We start from the raw sequence: 18938 nt of genomic DNA on the forward strand, positions 1-18938 counted from the left end.
GGATAAGTGGATTCCACTACTCTCATAGGGAGCACTAATTAATCCATAAAATGATGGTTGGTAACAAGGTCTATATCTCGTTAGTCGTCCTTTGTCACCACTCTCAATTAGATGATGATCATAACATAAACATCTTCTATACTCAAGTGTACTATTCCACAAATAACAAGATCATAACATAACTCTAACACAAGGTAATATGATTATATTGTGTAAACATTTAGACGGTGAATTTGTGTTATAAGAGTTGCTAATCATCTCGCAAATTGCAAATTCTAAAAGCGAATTAGCTGTCAAATTACGGTACGCTAATGAAAGATGTTAGATGATTTTGAATATGTAACCATGATACGTACAAATACGCACATGGGTATGAAAATTTTACCTACAATTGTAATAATTTTTAGCATACGAGCAATCTCATCTCAAGTTCAAACTAAAAACACAGTAAATGTTTAGTTTTTAAGTGTATTGAGATCAATTCTGGTGCAACAGCTAGCTTGTTAGCTCACTAGCAATAAGCAAACAAACTCACTGCCTATCGAGTTAACCGATCATAGCGCGATTTATAGACGGATACTCGATAGATAAGTTGTATATAGTAAACATCAATGCATTGGTATATTGAAATAGGAAGTATATTAGGGACTGATTAACCAATAAAGACAGTAGGCTTGCAAGTTACAAGGAAACTTAAACAATGTTGATTTCAAAACTGACTATGATTCTAATTTAGCCTTCTCCTCCGAGAATCGCCGCTATCCATGTCGGAGGTTCTAGAAGTGCGGCGTCTCCTCGAAGAAGGGGTAGAGATCGACACATTCGAATCGATCTCCACAGCCGTGTCAGTTGTTTGACTCCCTCCATGTATAACAGCCGCAATGCTTGAGAATGAGTCTCGGTCATCCTGAGAAGGAGGTGGCATCTCTTGGTTCGCGTTCCTTCTTGGGGAAATGGACCGAAAATATGTCTCAACTATCATCTCTCGGCTCATTCTTGAGGGAGAAGGATGATGAAACGCGTCAGATAATGCAGCTGCTACATGACGCGAGTTACTAACAGATCTGATCGGTGTTTGCCCTACTCGATAAATTACAGGCAGAAGCCTGCGGTTTACATGTCTTTGCGGTGTACCCTCGACAACTTCAGTAGTTACAGTTGGATTTTGCTCCCTACGCATCTCTCGACTAGCCACATTCCTATTCGTAAGAGCAGCCCTCCGAGGAAGTTCATCATCGTCATTCGAAACAATATCTTCACGAGGAAGTTCAATCTGAGAACCTAGACGTCTGATCATCTCCTCCATCCGGAATGAGGTTGCCCTTTGGAGGGTTTGCCTATAACCATCTACTCGTGGAGCAGACGGTCTCACTGGGATGCTGACGCCTGTATCCTCTTCAGGCGGACTAATATGGTTTCCTCGCCCATAAATCGGAGTGACATTCTTAAGCTCGATTTCTCCTTTACACACAGGGCATTCATTATGATCAGAATGAATATGCAACCATTTATAAATGCAGGGCCAACAAAACAAATGGCCACAACAAGTAACAACAGGTTCTTTGGCTAAATCAAAACATATATTGCAATCGAAAAAACTTCCTTCCTCAGAATCGAGCTTTTCAATGACATCTTCGTTCTTAGCAACAGAACCAATCTCGACAGGGATCACATTATTCTCACAAGTCTTGACAGCATCATCGCTTCTTAGCTCAGCAGCAACACTGCCTTCCCCTGCTAGCAACACCCCGGCATTATCCTCGATGTCAACACCAGCACCCGCACCAGGATCAGGATCACTGTCATTTTCATCAGAATCGACTGCCAATCGTAATGAATGTGATCCTAATAACTGGTCTAATTCAGCATGCCTCCATTGCCCGCCATTCCTACTCCTCAGCCTAAAAGAATCACTACTAAAAGGCGATTCCCACCCACCACCAATCAAAGATTCATCTGATGATAGCCCCAATGGCGGATGACCTACTGCAGCCGGTGGCGGAGACATAAGTCCTAAATTCAATTCCAAATTCATATAATCTTCTGTTCGATCAGCCATCAGTTTTTAATGCAACAGCGATTGAGAAAACTTTAACCTTTAATTTACCTTAAAAATTAATTCATCAGCATGGAATCTCAAATTTCCACCCAATTTAGGAAAAAACCCGAAATTGAAATGAAACCCTAAATTCCCTCGATTGAAAGAACAACATCGACCGAATAAAAAACCCAAAAACAAAAAAGGTTACAGGGTAAAATTCAGTATAATTCGGGGATATAAAAAAGGAAATAAAATCAACAAAATAAAGATATAATTTGTTGAGAGAAATAATAATTGTAACTTGAAATTCAATAAGAGAAAAACCTGGAAATTTCTCACTGGCTTCGTCGAAACCAAAGAATTAAGACTTCTTGCCCTAAGTAATTAGAATTCAAAGCAAATCTGGAAACAATAACATTATTTCTTGTAATTGTACTTGCAAATGGCCGATCGAATAGTAGTTGTGAGAGGAGGTATTGAAGAACTCAAGAACCTTAGATGGAGGAGAGAGAAAGTGAGAGATCGCAATGGAATGTAATAAAGTTAGCAACTGTGGAGGATTGGAGGAAACCGTTTTCTCAAAGGTATTGTTAAAACTTCGTCCTCTCTCTTTTTTATTTTATAGCCATCTTTTATGTAATAAATTTTCAATATTACTCGTCTTAATTTTGAGCTAAAAAACTCTAATATTATTGTTAAACTTCATCGCCTTTTCCATTTTATTGTCACCTATTATATAATAAATTTTTAATATTGCCCATTCATAATTTACAAACTTAAAAACTCTAATATCATTCTAAAAATACTTTCTGAATTAAAACAAGCTAAAATTTAAAATCGATTCATAATGGTGAACCAAAATGAGCATGAATACGATTCGGTAAGTAATTCAATCGATTCGAATTTTTTTTAAAAAAAGAAAAAAAATTCATGAACACCAATCGAGCGTTTCACACGACCCATCCGCGACCCGGTCGCGCGACTCCTCCTTTTTTAAATTTATAATTTTTATTCCTCTTATTTATTTAAATTATTTTTTATTTTATTATTATTTAATATATATTGTAGTAAATTATTTTATTTTATAATTTATATTATTATTATTTAAATTATTTTTTATTTTTATTTAAATTATTGTAGTAATTTATAATTTATGTTGTAGTAATTTATTTAAATTATTTTATATTTTATTATTATTTAAATTATTTTATTATATATATATATATATATATATATATATATATATATATATATATATATATATATATATATATATATATACATATATATATATATATATATATACATATATATATATATATATATATATACATATATATATATATATATATATATACATATATATATATATATATATATATATATATATACATATATATATATATATATATATTGTTTACCTATTATTATTTATGTAATATTTTGTATTGTTATTGTTAATTTATTTGAAATTTTAATTATTAAACAAAATTATTGTTTATTTAATATTTAATATTTTTATTATTAATGTTTATTTATGTAATATTTTAATAACGTAATTTATTATCTATGTTTTATTTTATATTTTAAATACTATTTATTAATGATTGAAAAATTATTTTACATTTGCAGGACTTTGAAAACTTAGGGGACAATGTAGATAACTCTAGTAGATTTGTTACGGATAGGAAATTTGATTCTATATATGAATTACATGCTTGGGCTGATTAGATAGCAATAGGAATTGGTTTTCAATTTACACGTGCTTCATATAAACAAAAAGAACGTTCTAGAGTTAGTTTGTACTTAAGATGTCACCGCTATGATAATATTAGGGGTGATTTGCATAACTTAGATAATTCTACCTGACCTGGTTCCAAAAGTATAACATGTAGGTGTAAATTTATGATTGTATGTAGTAGTCGTAAGCCAGCGGAAAAACCTTGGACGGGTGAGGGTGTGTCCTGGTGAAAAAGGAAGACATAACCACCCGTTCTTAATGTACAGAGATGGTCATGTAAGGGCAAATAGGTTGACTGTAGATATTCGGCAGCACATACGAGAGTTTAGTGCAACCGGCATGCAACCTGCGTTTATCATGACCTCAATTAAACAAAATTTTCCTGATTTTTTTGCTAGTATGAATCAAATTTATAATGTAAGATAATCAATTAGGAGAGAAGAGATGGAGGGTAGGACTCTGCTTCAACACTGTCTTTATATGGCCATAGAGCATAATTACGTGGTTTGGACAGACTTGGATAGTGAAGGGGAATTGAGTAGATTATTAGTTGCAAATCCTACATCCATCCAGATGATATGTACGTGGCCCTATGTTGTGTTAATAGATACAACTTACAAAACAAACATACAAAAGTAGCCGGTTTGTGAAATAATTGGAATGACGCCAACCAATCACAACTTCTTGATTGTGTTTTGTTTAATGTGAGATGAGGCGGCTGTGTCGTATTTGTGGGTGTTGGAAATATTGAGAGATATTTTTGGCAGAGCTCAAACTCCCAACTTAATCGTAACTGATCGAGAAGAGGGTTTATCTGCAGCTATTCGTGATGTCTTCCCAGGTAAAAAGGTTGTATTGATTAATTATTGTCGTTCTATTTATTGAATATATCTTAATTATATTCAATCTTCTGTTTAATGTAGATATGAGACATTTATTATGCGTATGACATATTGCCATTGACGTAGAGAACATGATGGACAAATTGTATGGCGAGAAAAGAAATCAGCAAGAGCAAATATTCATGCAAACTTGTATCAGACTCAAAATTCTTAATCATAATCTTCTGATTAATAATTCCGAATTTTCAATTCAAATCTCTAATCCTTTGGTTATCCGTTTCAAACCATCTTTACTTGTTAAACCTTTTCCGATTTTGTAATTTCTTTCAAATATTAAACTTAAAATAAAAATATTATTTTGTTTAAAATCTTTTTATATGCACTAAAATATCATTTTATTATTTTATAGTACGAAAAGTAAAATTTTATTATTATATTCACGATTTTGTAAAACGTTACGTTTTAACTTTCTTTCTTAAACTAACATTACTACTTATTATTTTAACCTTATAACTTTGATTTAATTATTTTATATATAAAAATGAGTCGTATTTTTATTATTAACTTTAAGTATAGTTTAAGCAAAATTTTCTAAGTAAACTACATATTTTCATTATCAAATTTATCCATTATTTTAAAGTATATTTACTTGTACATACTAGAACTAAAATTTGATGAACCAAAATCCTTTCTATAGTAACCCATGATGTTCATCACTTATACAAGTTATCACCATTTCCTTACACAAGCTAACCTTCTTCCACACTCTAAACTCTTACACATTCACTTACACAAGTTAACTTTCTTCTATACTCCTAAAATACTTTTTCATACAATCTAATAAACTACAAAGTTGCCAAAACCCATTATAAATACCCCCTAGCCATGAGATCACTTACACCAGCCACCATCAGTGAATCTTTCTAACATTCTTTCTTATATTTTCACTTCATTTAAATCTTACTACCTTAATACCTTTATTATTAGTTGAAGAAATTCAAGAAGATGGAGCTTAGAACACTCTTTATTCAGCTAAATCATCATCATTATGGAGCATTATTAGGTTATTACTTTGGGTACTTAATGTATTATTATTTTTGGAGTTTGGATTTAAATGTTTTGGGAGCTTAGAAAATCATCATTATTTTAGGAGTTTGGATTAATTATCTTTGAAGCATTATTATCTATCTTGGAGGGTCTTATTTCTTATTATTTTCATAATTAGTACTTAGTACTAATTCTTGGTGTTAGTATGGTATAACTTCTTACTCTACTCTTTTTGTGAAATTTTATATTATATTTACTTTATAATATGCAAAGTATGAAATATGTTGATATGTTTTAGTAGGGAGTTAGTTTAATGAAATTATGATCAAGATTATATTCAGTATGTGTATGCTAAAAGTATTTTTAGTATGTTTATTTAATAATCTTTGAACAAGTTTAGAAAGTTGAGTGCAAAATGATATTCTACTGATATTAAATATGATTTATGTTATAAACTAGTGCTAGTATGTTATGAGTTAAGTGTTACATTAGGAATGTTATTATTTTTTTTATGTAAGAATTTTTATTAATATGTTTATGTTAGCCTTCAAACTAGTTTATAAGGTAGTAAGTTATTTTATGAACGTATTTTTACTAAGTATGATTATATTAAGAATATTGTTATTATACTTTATTTTGAGATTCATGTTTATCCTTAAAGTTATAGTAAATTTCTATGTTATTGCGTAAAGTTTTTATTTTTGTAAGTGATAATGTTAATTATTTAAATCTAGGATTTAGTATGATAAATTAAATTAAGTCGTTCTTTTTATGTGAAAAGGGCCCAAAACACACATAGACCATTCGACCACTATCATATAATAATAATAAAAAAAGAGTTTGATTTACTATTTTAAATTATTACAACTATTTTTGTGATAATAATAAGATAACAATTTAAAAAGATATTATTGAGAAATTTTTATAAGTTATTAAATATTGAAGTGTTTTTCTTGAATACATGAGATTTCCTAATAAAAGTAACTTTTAATCACTATTTGATACAAAATATTTTATTTGCTAACTATTTGACCAAAATTTATGTAAAATGATGTAAAAGTATTTTTAGTAAACTTGCTGCTCAAACTATGTGTGATATATTGATTTTGTGAAATTACAAGTTTTATTTGTTGTATAAATAGAAATATTGACTTTTGTGAAAATTATAAGTTTGACTTATTTTTTTAAACTAGAAATATTGAATTTTGTGAAATTATAAGTTTTATTTGTTTTACAACTAGAATGTTGATATTTGCAAACCTAATAAGTTTACTTATTTTTCTAAACTTGAAATATTGATTTTTGGTGAACTTGTAGAATTTTGAAAACTTATCCAAATGATGCAATTTGAACTTGAATTTTAATTAGAATATTTGATTTTTTTGAAGAGAATAAAGTTTTATTTATTGTAAAGTTGAAAATGTTGATTTTGGGAACTTATTTAAAGAGAAATATGTTTTAGTAGCTACTTGTGGAAAATATTAATTTGGAGGCTATTGATAGAATCGTAAGTTATTAGTGTGAATTTAGCGAGCTATTAAAAATAAAGTTATAAATAAAAGTTAATGTGTAAAAATTTAATAATGAATGTATAAAGACATAAAGGTTAATTTTACGCTATGATTTAGAATTTTATTAAAAAAAAAATGTTATCACCTAAGTTGATCAAAGTCAAAGTCAAAGTCTAATTGTAGTAATAAAAATGTGATGTACTTGTGTGAATAAATATTGATTGAATGACACTGATAGTAAGGTAATATCGAACCATGGACCGGCATGTAAAATCTCGGCGCCCGTGTTGCCGGCACATAAAATGCGGTGTAAGACAGGGGATTAGCTACCTATCCTGTAGAGCTCGAGCATAAATTGTATTGGAGAAGTGACGACTCCCACCACAATTAGAGTTTAGGACTACGGTCCTCACCTAACCAAACCCTTACATATATCAAGTGTCATATTGATGTGCTTGTTGATCAGTGATAAACTTAATTAGTGTTGATGCTATGATGCATGGTATGGTTATGAGTATTAACCAAATGAACTTACTTAAGTGTTAAGATTACCTAATTGTATAAGTGGCAGTAACGTACTTCTGTCAGGATTGAGAAAGGTATCTGAATGACTAAAAAGATTGGAATAGAAAAAGAATATGGTAAAAGTATACGGTGATGTCAATTAATTATAAGTTCGTACTTAAATTATTATTTTGTAAATGTAACGTATAATTTTTGTATTTTGAGCTAGATAGGAAGTTGTGCTCGGCGTTAAGCGCTGACCGATTCAATTGGCTGTCATCCATATCATGGATGGCAGCATTTTGCAGGATTTAGTTCAGGTTTCGATCCAGGCCGCATCAATTACTACTTATCGAGAACTTTGCTGCTTTTTGTATCTTTATTGATGACTTGATGATGATGTATTTTTTCCATTTTTAGCAAACAATATTTCTTATCAGATGTAATAATTACTTTTGTTTTAAACAGTTTCAGTTTTTTATGATTTAATGTTTTTAACAGTTCGGCATTTTGAGACTTTCGCAATATTCTTGTGTTAAACATTATTATTAAATGTTAATTATGTATTGAGATTGCCGCTCCTGTTACAAAACTAGATGGAACCCCTTTGTTAACAATTCTACGCTCGCCGAATTTGAAGACAGATGGGAATCGATTGTGGCTACTTGATTGACAAGGAATAAAAGGTCGTTCAATATTTGACTGGAACATGGATTCCACACAAAGAGAAATTTGTGCTTGTATGGACTAATGACTGTTTACACATAGGTAATCAGACGCCAACAATCATCTTTCAAGTACTATCTTGGTACGGTAATAGCTCATTTGATACCCTGTTTAAAAGGGCACACGCATAAATAACAAATCAGCAATCGAGGATCCGACAAGCGCTACAGGAATCCATTAATTCTATTTAAAGGTCTTTGCGATATAATTTCTTGAGATCGTTATATCGACATGTATTCATTTTTGCGATTGAACAATTGTTGCTTGAGCATAACCGTATGTTACAGTTGGGTGATTATGTATTTGACAAATGCGGTTGTGCACTTCAAAGCACCCATGGATTGCCCTGTGCTTGTTACTTTTATTTTTCGATCAAGTCACAAGGTTCGTTGTATTTGAATGACATATATCCATTGTGGAAAACATTAACGTACTTGAAGATGAATTTGACAAACGTCGATGATAATGAGTACTTTCAATCGTTGGTTGATAAAGTGTTAAAAGCCGATCCCGCAGTTGTACGATGCATGTCTCAGGTACTTGAAGATGAATTACATCCTGATGGTACTGATATACCTAAGCCACATGCAAGTCCACTGAGAAAGGGAAGACCAACGACAAGCAAAACTCTTAGGAGAAACAAAAGCGCTTTTGAATACAACAGTTCGTCCACATGCTTGTTTCTTAACATTGGCATTGGGTATTATGGTTCTGTTGACGGTAATCCAAACTATAGTTGTTTAGTTCTTCCGTTAAGGAGAACAACGGGTGTGCATGGTGTAAATAAAGTTATACATATTGTTGGGTGAATAGAAATCATTATGTTCAACTATTAATGAACGATGATTCATCTCCACTGCCGCTAATCCAGCGATCATGGAGAGAAGCAGCTGACAATTCATGCAGACATTTAGAAACACATTTTCGAAGCAAGATTTCATTTTTGGAATGGACTATATGGGGTACAACTACCACAAGATAATAACACCGCTGAATGCGATCAGTTTAGATAGTCCATAGTGTAATTATTGTATAAATAAATATTTAGGTTACCTTTGTATCTAGATAGCATTCAATATGTTTAAATAAATATGTTAATAAAAAATGTAAAAAGCATTGATGTAAATTAATAGAAGCAATTCGAGTAGTTTAGAAATACAACACAACTCCAATAATTAGTTTTTAATGACAAACACAAATAGTCTATGAAGGGCTTAATTACAAATACAAATAGTCTATGAAGGGCCTTGCCCTTTTATAGCTTGTGCTTCGGAAAATAAATCTCTAACTGTTCCATATATAGATCAGCAGTCTGTCTTTCCCGAGGGCTCATATCCACGATAGCAGGTATCCTGAGTAGTGGCGTGATACGACTCGGAAATTCATTTGCTAATTGTAAAAAAAATAGTTTCAACAAAATAATAAACAACATTTAAGTAATGGAAATAGATTAAAGAAAACAAATAAATAGAAACACTAACGTATTCAACTCTGCTATCAGCTGGACCAAAACTAGCACTCGATCATTCGCCGGGGAAGAGAAATGGGTGGGAGGACATTCTAAATCAGTGAACATAAGTAGGAGCAACCTCTGATGGAACAGATGCCCGTCAAAGTGCCTGACCACCAACGGGGGCACAATGGGGGAACCTACTCCATGCCTCATTGTAAATTAGCGGAGAAGCAAAGGTCACGGAATAGGTACCCTGTGTCGGTCGCAGAGCGTGGGTAGGTCTCTAGGAGGGGGGATAGCTTGTACAAAACCCAGCTGTCTGACTGTCCTCTCATACAATTACACCTCGATGATATCAAAACATGTGATACCCCTGATATAGGCGGTGCGTGGGTGCTCATTTAATAATGTCGTAGGAGAAGTAATGTATGGAATCCATTCCACCTGCTTACAAGCAAAATTAGCATAAACAAAATAATCTAAAATTAAAATAAAATGTACAAAACCTGAGTCTCTGTCATCGAGTCCAATATACTCCTACAGTCTCGCAGCCTGCTAAGTTCACGACCTGGCTTCTGCGTAGACCACTTCTTAGCCCTCGTCTTGTTAGGCACATCAGTTTGACGAGGATGGGGGCAGAAGGCCGGGAAGTACTCGTAGATCCATGTCTGTAACAGTGTAAGACAACCAACAATAGTCTTGCACCCAATCCTAGACGCCATATCCAGTTACCTATGCAAATACGTCAGAGTCACTGCACCCCAAGCAATCTCATCCTGATTGGTATTCACAGTAAGTATAGGGTGAGACCGCATCCCAGTTCTAGTCTTATCCACCAGCAGTGTTGAACCCATAATAGCCATGTTATAGGCTGTAGACTGTGTCTCTAAAGCCTGAGACCGGTGGCACATGTGCATAATTTCACCAACGTTGATGCTCTCGCTAGTGAAGTACCCCTTCCTTCGCAGCTCAGACATGGGCTCTCCAAATAGACTGGCCAACGCGAGCTTCCACTCATCATTAGCGGGTTCAGCCGGGAGTAAACCTTCATTACCAATACCTAAAATGCGTTGCACGTCGTGCAACATAATGGTCATCTCCCCCAGGGCATGTGGAAGGTGTTGGTATCCGGCTGCCACCTTTCCACAAAAGCCGTAATTAAAGCACTATTAATGTACTGGTGCATTAGAAGTGTTCAAAAAAAACCCGACCCGCTGACCCGCATCTTAAATGACGGGTCAATTCCTTTTAAAAAATTATGTTAAGGGTCGGGTCATGGGCCGCAAAATAAATTTAATCGGGTATTCGTGGACCCGCTATATTAGAGATTTTTTTTTTAAAAAAAAATAGCTTTATTGGCTGCACAGCCTGCTCTCGTTCCTAAACTTTCAGATTGAAATTATGGAATATAACCTTACAAATTTCAACTTTTACAGCATTTTTCCTAGTTTATTCCTCTGTATTAAAAAAGGAGGACAAAAACCCATGTGAATAAAAACAGATGAACATACTTTGAAAGAAAGCATTGATTACATGAAGAGCCTCTAGCAATGTGCTTGCAGGAAGCCAAGAAGATCGTCTCAAAAAATGCAAAGTTTAATTAAATCTTCAAACTTGTTCGGAAATTTGAAAATTCAAACTTGTTCAACACTATTTTCTCTATGCGATGAAGATTTTGATGTTGATGAAGATTCTGTAATAAAATGTACCCATTTTGGTTACTTTTTAATTTTTATTCTCATTATTGATGTTGATGAAGATTTTGTAACAAAATTCTGTAACGATATTAATAATAAATTTTGCCAATTTTGTAATTAATTCCACAAATTTTTCTAATTAAATTTTGTCCAACAAAATCGGGTGCCCGGTGTCCCGACCCGAATTATCCAGATATCCGAAATTCAGGTACCCAGATAAATTGGGCCGGGACACGGGCCGTTAAAGAAGATACCCGACTAACTGGGTACCTGCTAATGAACACCCCTATGGTGCATAATGTATGGCAGTCGACCAAAGGGAGTGGCAGGTAAAACTCCATACAGCTCATTAGACATATCTTGCAGTCTGATGATCACCTCCAGCGGCTTCTTCCTAGTACGACACTCCAAAATCGAAGGCGTACACTTAGAGCCCTCGAAAATAACCTTAGCTATGTGCCCCCGTAGTTGGGTATCAAGCGGGTGTTAGTAGTGCCCCCGAGCTGGGGTGATGTGATCAGCCAGTCCGTTTCAGCGGACTGTTGGCGCCTTCTCCACCATGGAGCCGCATCGTCAATCTAGCTGTCTTCTGCATGATCGGAAGCGCCTGCTATACTAGGGCATGCCCGTGTAAACTTACCGACATTCCCTCGCACGATCGTCCAACCAACTGGCTGACCAACAGAGCCTTCGTAGTCACTATCCTCCTCACTGGAGCCCCCGAACTACTCTGCAGGCTCGTCCGGTCCTAAAAACGAGTATGCAATTGGTGCAGTGTACTCGAACGTTGGGCATGACTATGTCTGGCCGCCTCTTCCTGCCTAGCCCGCCTAGCTGAACTTGTAACTCCCTCTCATGAGGGTCCCCACTCAGTAAGGTCAGCATAGAAATATTTGCGCTCAACATGCCTCTAAAAAACCCTTTCCTCTTCCTAGGTTGCCAGCCATTTACTACAATTTTAATAATTTAATTATCTATTAATAAATTAAAATAATAAAATATTACGTTAAGTTAATTACATGAATAAAAAATAATAACTAATTGCCATATTATTTCATGATTGGAAACGATTACGCAATTAACATTAATAAATTCCCGGCACTAAAAAGATTATTAAATTAATTTTAGTTACATTAATAATACTAATTTAATATACATTTAATAATATAAATTATTAACAAATAATATAATTCATAAATATAAACAAATAAACATTTAAAATAAATATTATTAAATTAATAAGTTAAACTAATAAACATTTAATTAAAATATTATATAAGTTAATAATTATTAATTTATTATTATTATTATCATTATTATTAGTATTATTATTATTATTATTATTATTATTATTATTATTATTATTATCATTATTATTTATTATTATTTTATTATTATTATTATAATTAATTTTCAAAATAATAATAATAATAATAATAATAATAATAATAAATTAATAACATATAAAAAGCAAAAATTCATAAAAAAAAAAGGAAAGACGCAGCGGTCCAACCGAGCATTTTGTGCGACACAGCCGCGGTTGAGTGGCTCGCGACTCGTCTTTCCTTTTCTTTTATAAATAAATACGATTAAAAATTACCTCGACTTATTGTTCCCGTTTTGAATTCCTTAGCTTTAGCTCCACAAATTTTAAGTTTTGATTAAGTATTTTTAGAGTGATAAAAATGTTATTCAGTGACATTGGAGTGTTTTATACAAATTTAAATTTAGAGGCATTTTCGTCAGTTCATTAAAATAGGAGTTGCGATAAAATGAAAAGGGCGACGAAGTTTAAAAATAGGGTCAAATAGGGGGAAGTGTTGTTTGTTGGGCTTTAACCGAGACTTCTTCCAAATCCATATGTACAAATCAGCCCACTCTAAGTTCACTATTCAGCTAGTCTCCTGATAGAGTCTCGGGCCCAACCCATTAAAGGTTAATTAAATTATCAATTGATCTTTGACAAGATGGTCTCATAATAAGATCGTCAATTTGTGCCGGTCCAATTCACGCGTGTAACAACCTGAACATGTTTTTTCATTTTTTGGGTATTTTTTCAATTTTGATCTTAAAGGTATCAATTTTGACCTTAAAAGAACCAATTTTCAAAATCAATACCTTTAAGGTCAAAATTAATAGATGTCTAGAAAATTGAAATGTTGTTACGCGTGTGAATTGAGCCGGCCCAAATTGATGGTCTCATAATGAGATCGTCTCGTCCAAGTTCTTGTGTTAAATTAAATGATGATAATGTGCTGACTAAATTAGGGATGATCTCTTAAAGAGACTGTTTCTCACAGAATTTCGTGTTCCCTATTTTATACTTCAGATAGATTTGACAAATTCTTAAACGACTAGTTTTCTACTCTTCAGACCCAGCGCTCTAACATCTTACAATATTTATAAAAAAGAAAAATTTTAAATAAATGTGCATGCCATAACTTGTTTAGACTTATTTGAAGTTGGTGTTTTAACCTATCAAAGTTGGTATTTTAACCTATTCGAAATGGTATTTGAACTTTTTAAAGTTGGTATTTAGAGTTGTTGTTTTAACCTGTTAAGTTGTTCACATATTGAAGTTGTTATTTTAAACAATTAAAGTTGGTGTTTTAACTTCTTGTAGTTGGTTAAAAAAACCAAGTTTAAAACATTAACTTCAATGCGAACATACCAACTTCAATAGGTTAAAACACAAACTTTAATAGGTTAAAATAAAAGTTTAAAAGGTTTAAGCACCAACTTAAATAAGTCAAAATAACAACTTAAACAGCATAAACACTAACTTAAACAAGTTAAAATACCAACTCCAATAGGTTAAAATACCAACTTTCTCGAATAGGTTAAAATACCAACTTTTTCTAATAAGTTAAAATACCAACTTTCTCGAATAGGTTAAAATACCAACTTCAATAGGTTAAAATACCAACTTTAATATGTTAAAACATCAACTTAAATAAGTTAAAATACCAACTTAAATAGCATAAAACACCAACTTAAACAAGTTAAAATACTAACTTCACTATATTAAAATACCAACTTTAATAGATTTACAACTTAGCAGGTTAAAGCACTAACTCCAAATAGATTAACATACTAACTTTTATAAGTTAAAACACCAAGTCGTATAGGTTAAAAATTCCAACTTCAATAGGTTAAAACACCATTTCAAATAGGTTAACACATATTATAAAGTACGCATTTGTTTTTAAGTTTAAATTTTTGTTTAATAATATATTGGGTCGGCCAAATGGACACGCCTCTCACAATAATTTATAATTCTCAAATAAGACGGTCTCATGGTGAGATTGTTTTTAATGGGCTAAATCAATGTACATTTATCGTTATAAAGTAATCACTTAAAATTTTAAAGTTATCACTTACAATTTTAGAATTAGTCACTTTTTATAGTCTTAAAATAATCACTTATAACCTTAAATTGGTAATTAACAATCTTAATGTTATCACTTAGAGAAACAGACTAATTATGTGGGTACATCTCATAATAAGACGATCTCATACAAGACGAGTTGGAAAGGTTTTTAATTTTGTTCAATAATTAAACTCTTAATATGAATTATAGATCTTGATTCCATCTAAGTTGAATAAAAAGTTAATCATATATTGCTGTATGAGAAGGACTCATTGTGAGTTTTAACTTCCACATTAGCTAAATAACCCAAATGATTTAAAAAAAAAAATCAAATTTTCATTTGCTTTATTAAGACCTCATGTCATAAATAAAACTTAGCAATGTTCCTACAAACTGAAAATTTGAAAAAAATAAGATAATTAAACAACTTTATTCAAAAAAAACTTCGTTCAAACTTTATTCCCAAAATATGCGTCCTTGCCTCCGAAGCTAGGCTTGGTGTATACTCGCACTTACTAACAGCGAGTATAATGAAATGGTCAAAATTTTAGTCAAAGTTTATTTCGCTGTTAGTAACAGCGACCTATTGTTTGACTGGTCAACTGGTCAAGTCGCTGTTAGTAACAGCGATCTAATACGTTTCTAAATTCAGCAGCCTTCTTCCTCCTTCCTCATTTCATCCGATTTTGTATCAGCGAAACAACCCACGAAATCTCCCTTTACTTTCCACCATTAAAATCAACTTCAATCCTTCAATTAATCTCATCAAATTTCAAGTTTCTACTACTAATTAGTTCTGTCATCTTCCTACATTCACTTAAGGTACTATTTTTTTTGTGTTTTTTTCTTTTTTTTTGAAAATTAGGGTTCACAAATTCCTCATCAACTTTCACATAAATGCAGGTTCATAAACTTGCAATTTACTACTTCTTGTTGATCTACAACTTATTAAGGTACGTTTTTATTATAAATTTTTTATTTGTTGTTGATTTTAAAATGTATGTCATTTATAGTGGTCATTTACACTTAATTTCTATGAATATGTTGAATGTACTTGTTATTTGCCATGATCTTCATAATAAAGTTGTTTGTTCATGAATTTAATGTAGAAGATGTTTGAGTTTAATGTAGAGAATGTTTGAATGCAAACCCTAAATTTGAGTTTAATTTAGAGAATGTTTGAATGTAAAACCTAAATTTAATCAATGTTGTTATATATGTATATATTTATGAACTTGATCCTGATGTTGATTTTGTACGTATTGTTGTAGAAATGGCTTCATTTCGTGTGATTGTTGTATGTTTTTGGAATGGTTCAATTCGTCAAGTAGTAGCAATGTTAAGTATGTTGGGGGAAGACGTAAATTGTATGCATGCAACTCAAACATGGACTTGAATGAATTTAAACATTTTATATGCTCTAAGATTGGCATTGACACTACAAGAAGTACTGTTAATGTAAGTTTTAAATGCAATATGAGTAGAGAATTGTTAGCTCTTCCGATTGAGGATGAGGAGGCTATAGATGCAATGTGGGAGTATTCAAAGTCTACCTCTATTCCTTCTTTAGAGTTATATGTAGAAAAGGTACTCCTAGGGAATCAAGATGTCAATGTTGTAGAAACAAATGCATTCTTAAATGTAACTTCTTCTACTCCTTCTCATACGCCCTTCCCTACCCAAGAAACCCAAAATCCGATTATGCCATCTTCCTCTTCTCCTTCAAATTACAGTAACTAAGTTATTGTTGAATTACAGAAGAGATGGATCCAACAGCTCCAGGCCCTCGAGACCCTAGTGTGCTGACGATGCAGGCGGATCACAGGGGCAGTGTATAATGAGATGTCCAGGTTAGTCAACATAGTATTTTGAATGTACATGCCTTTATACTTTAACTTTATGCTAATATAATCTTTTGGTTTAGGTGTCCAATGTAGAGACCATATACACCAGGCATCCCGACCCTGCTCCGTGGGACATTGACGCACGGATCATCCCCTACCTTCAGCGAGCGAGGTTGTACGACTTCCACCTCATCGCTTATGGGAGAGTCGATCGGGCGCTAGTCATGGCTTTAGTCGAGCAGTGGCGCCAAGAGACACATACCTTCCTGTAACACCCCTGAATTTCCAACCCCTTAAACGAAACCAGAATCGTAAAGGAAGGGAGGAAATTCGGGTGTTACATAAAAAGAAAGGGGAACATAATTAAAATAAACGCTAAAGATTAATTAAAAAGGTGAGTAAGTGGAAATTTCAGCAGCATCTCTGCTGAAAACTGAGAATGTGACAAGAATATATAATTGGATAACATAACTATAATAAGCTAAGGCCTTTAATGCCTTTAAGAATATGTCATGACGGAAAGAATCATCGTCGGCTTCTCAAATCATCAACTCTAATGAGGATCGTGGTTCCAGTGTTAACGCATCGATCTGACGAATACTAAAGGAGTATTCTCAATACTATACATCCAAAAACTACGCAGCGGAACTATGGATCATACAAGGAGTCACATGGCTCCATACAAAAGAAACTATACAACCCCAAAATAAAACTTTACAAGTAATATAGAAGCTACAAACATTAGAAAATTTGTACACAATTGTTACGACCGTACTCCGCTCTTTCCCCCAATGCAAACCAAAAGAAGCTCCTATACCTGTCACGTCAAGCTATGATCCTCCTGCTGCTCAACATAATGACCATAGTCAGATGTGTCATAGCAGGAACATAATAGAGAGTCATGAGAAAACAACAACTAAAACATACACGTTAGTAATTAATGAACTTATAATAATTGAAGTCATTGAACAAAACTATAGACAACGATATAGTATGGCAATAACAATTCTACTTATCTGCCTAAACACCTCTATTTACACATAATTTCTCTTTCAAACTACTAATCTCTCGGGTATATTCAAAGGTAGTGGATCATTTCTCTATTCATGACATAGTGACACGACCAAGGGCGTTATCGGCCATCCGGCGCCCATGGCAAAGTATGAGCTCATACCCCCTCCAGCTGACCCTCTCGGGTCCTACCTTCGGGAAAAACTAACACACTAGGGTACTAGACCAGTGAAGAGGCCACCATATTGGGGTTTGCAAGGCCCGCATGGTATCACCTCGGTCAAGGGGCGGTATCGGTCATCCGGCGCCCAGTGACCCAAGCATGCTCATACCCCCCTTACGGTGGTTCCCTCGAACCTCACCTAGAAGACTATTAAATCAACCGGACATAATCCAGGTGAGTCACGCCAACTAATCATACATCAAGGCTCAATAAGTAGGAAATCACTTCGATGCCACACACAACCATAGTGCGTTCGCTACTATTTAGAATTATGTTCTCATGGTCTTCTAATGTTTTCATTCTACTTGCCTATATCACTATTATGACTATACGCTAGCATAGCTTACTTTCTTGCGCTCTATAATTCTAATACGATGTATATAATCATGAAATATTGATAATACTTTGTAACGATAAACATGATAATAAATTACTGCGTGTACGTACCTATGGGACTCGAGTAACAAAACCCTATCACCATATCATGTCATCAACAAATAACACTGGTACAACAACACTAATACCAATAACTTGAATAATGTTGATGTTAGAGATAACCTCAAGTTGTCGTATAACTCACTACAACATACCAAATTACTCACAATGGCAAAGAACACGAAAAGAAACACTTCCACTAACAATTAGCAACAATAATTACAATAGTTTCTTTCGACTTCCACAACGATAAAATTTAACACTAATAGCCACGATCGTAACATAATTAGCTAGCAATAATACTCAATAACATAAACAATAACCACCATCATTTTTTTAACAATACTAGTGAAAATTAACACCCACTTTTGGGACTAATAACTTCAACCGTCTATTCTACATTTATCACCATTCACAATATAATCACATATTCAAATCTCATACCAATTTATTAAAGTTATAAAACATCCCTTAACACAAAAGTAGTACAACT

The 18938-nt window shown here is 33.2% G+C and overlaps 1 protein-coding gene across 2 annotated transcripts; it reads right to left on the reverse strand.

The window, feature by feature from the left end:
* Nucleotides 1-227: 227 nt before the first annotated feature.
* On the reverse strand, nt 228-2651 carry LOC130814980 (uncharacterized). Of its 2 annotated transcripts, none has more exons than XM_057681303.1 (2): nt 2366-2644; nt 228-2013 (listed from the first exon to the last, which is right to left on the reverse strand). In XM_057681303.1, the coding sequence occupies exon 2, from the start codon at nt 2006-2008 to the stop codon at nt 728-730; it is 1281 nt and encodes a 426-aa protein (XP_057537286.1). In that variant the 5' UTR covers nt 2009-2013; nt 2366-2644; the 3' UTR covers nt 228-727. The 2 variants fall into 2 exon arrangements, with proteins under 2 accessions (XP_057537286.1, XP_057537280.1); XM_057681297.1 differs by having other exon boundaries at nt 233-2184; nt 2366-2651.
* Nucleotides 2652-18938: the final 16287 nt, after the last annotated feature.

The sequence above is a fragment of the Amaranthus tricolor genome, chromosome 1 (genome assembly GCF_026212465.1).
Source record: "Amaranthus tricolor cultivar Red isolate AtriRed21 chromosome 1, ASM2621246v1, whole genome shotgun sequence".
Lineage (NCBI taxonomy): Eukaryota > Viridiplantae > Streptophyta > Magnoliopsida > Caryophyllales > Amaranthaceae > Amaranthus > Amaranthus tricolor.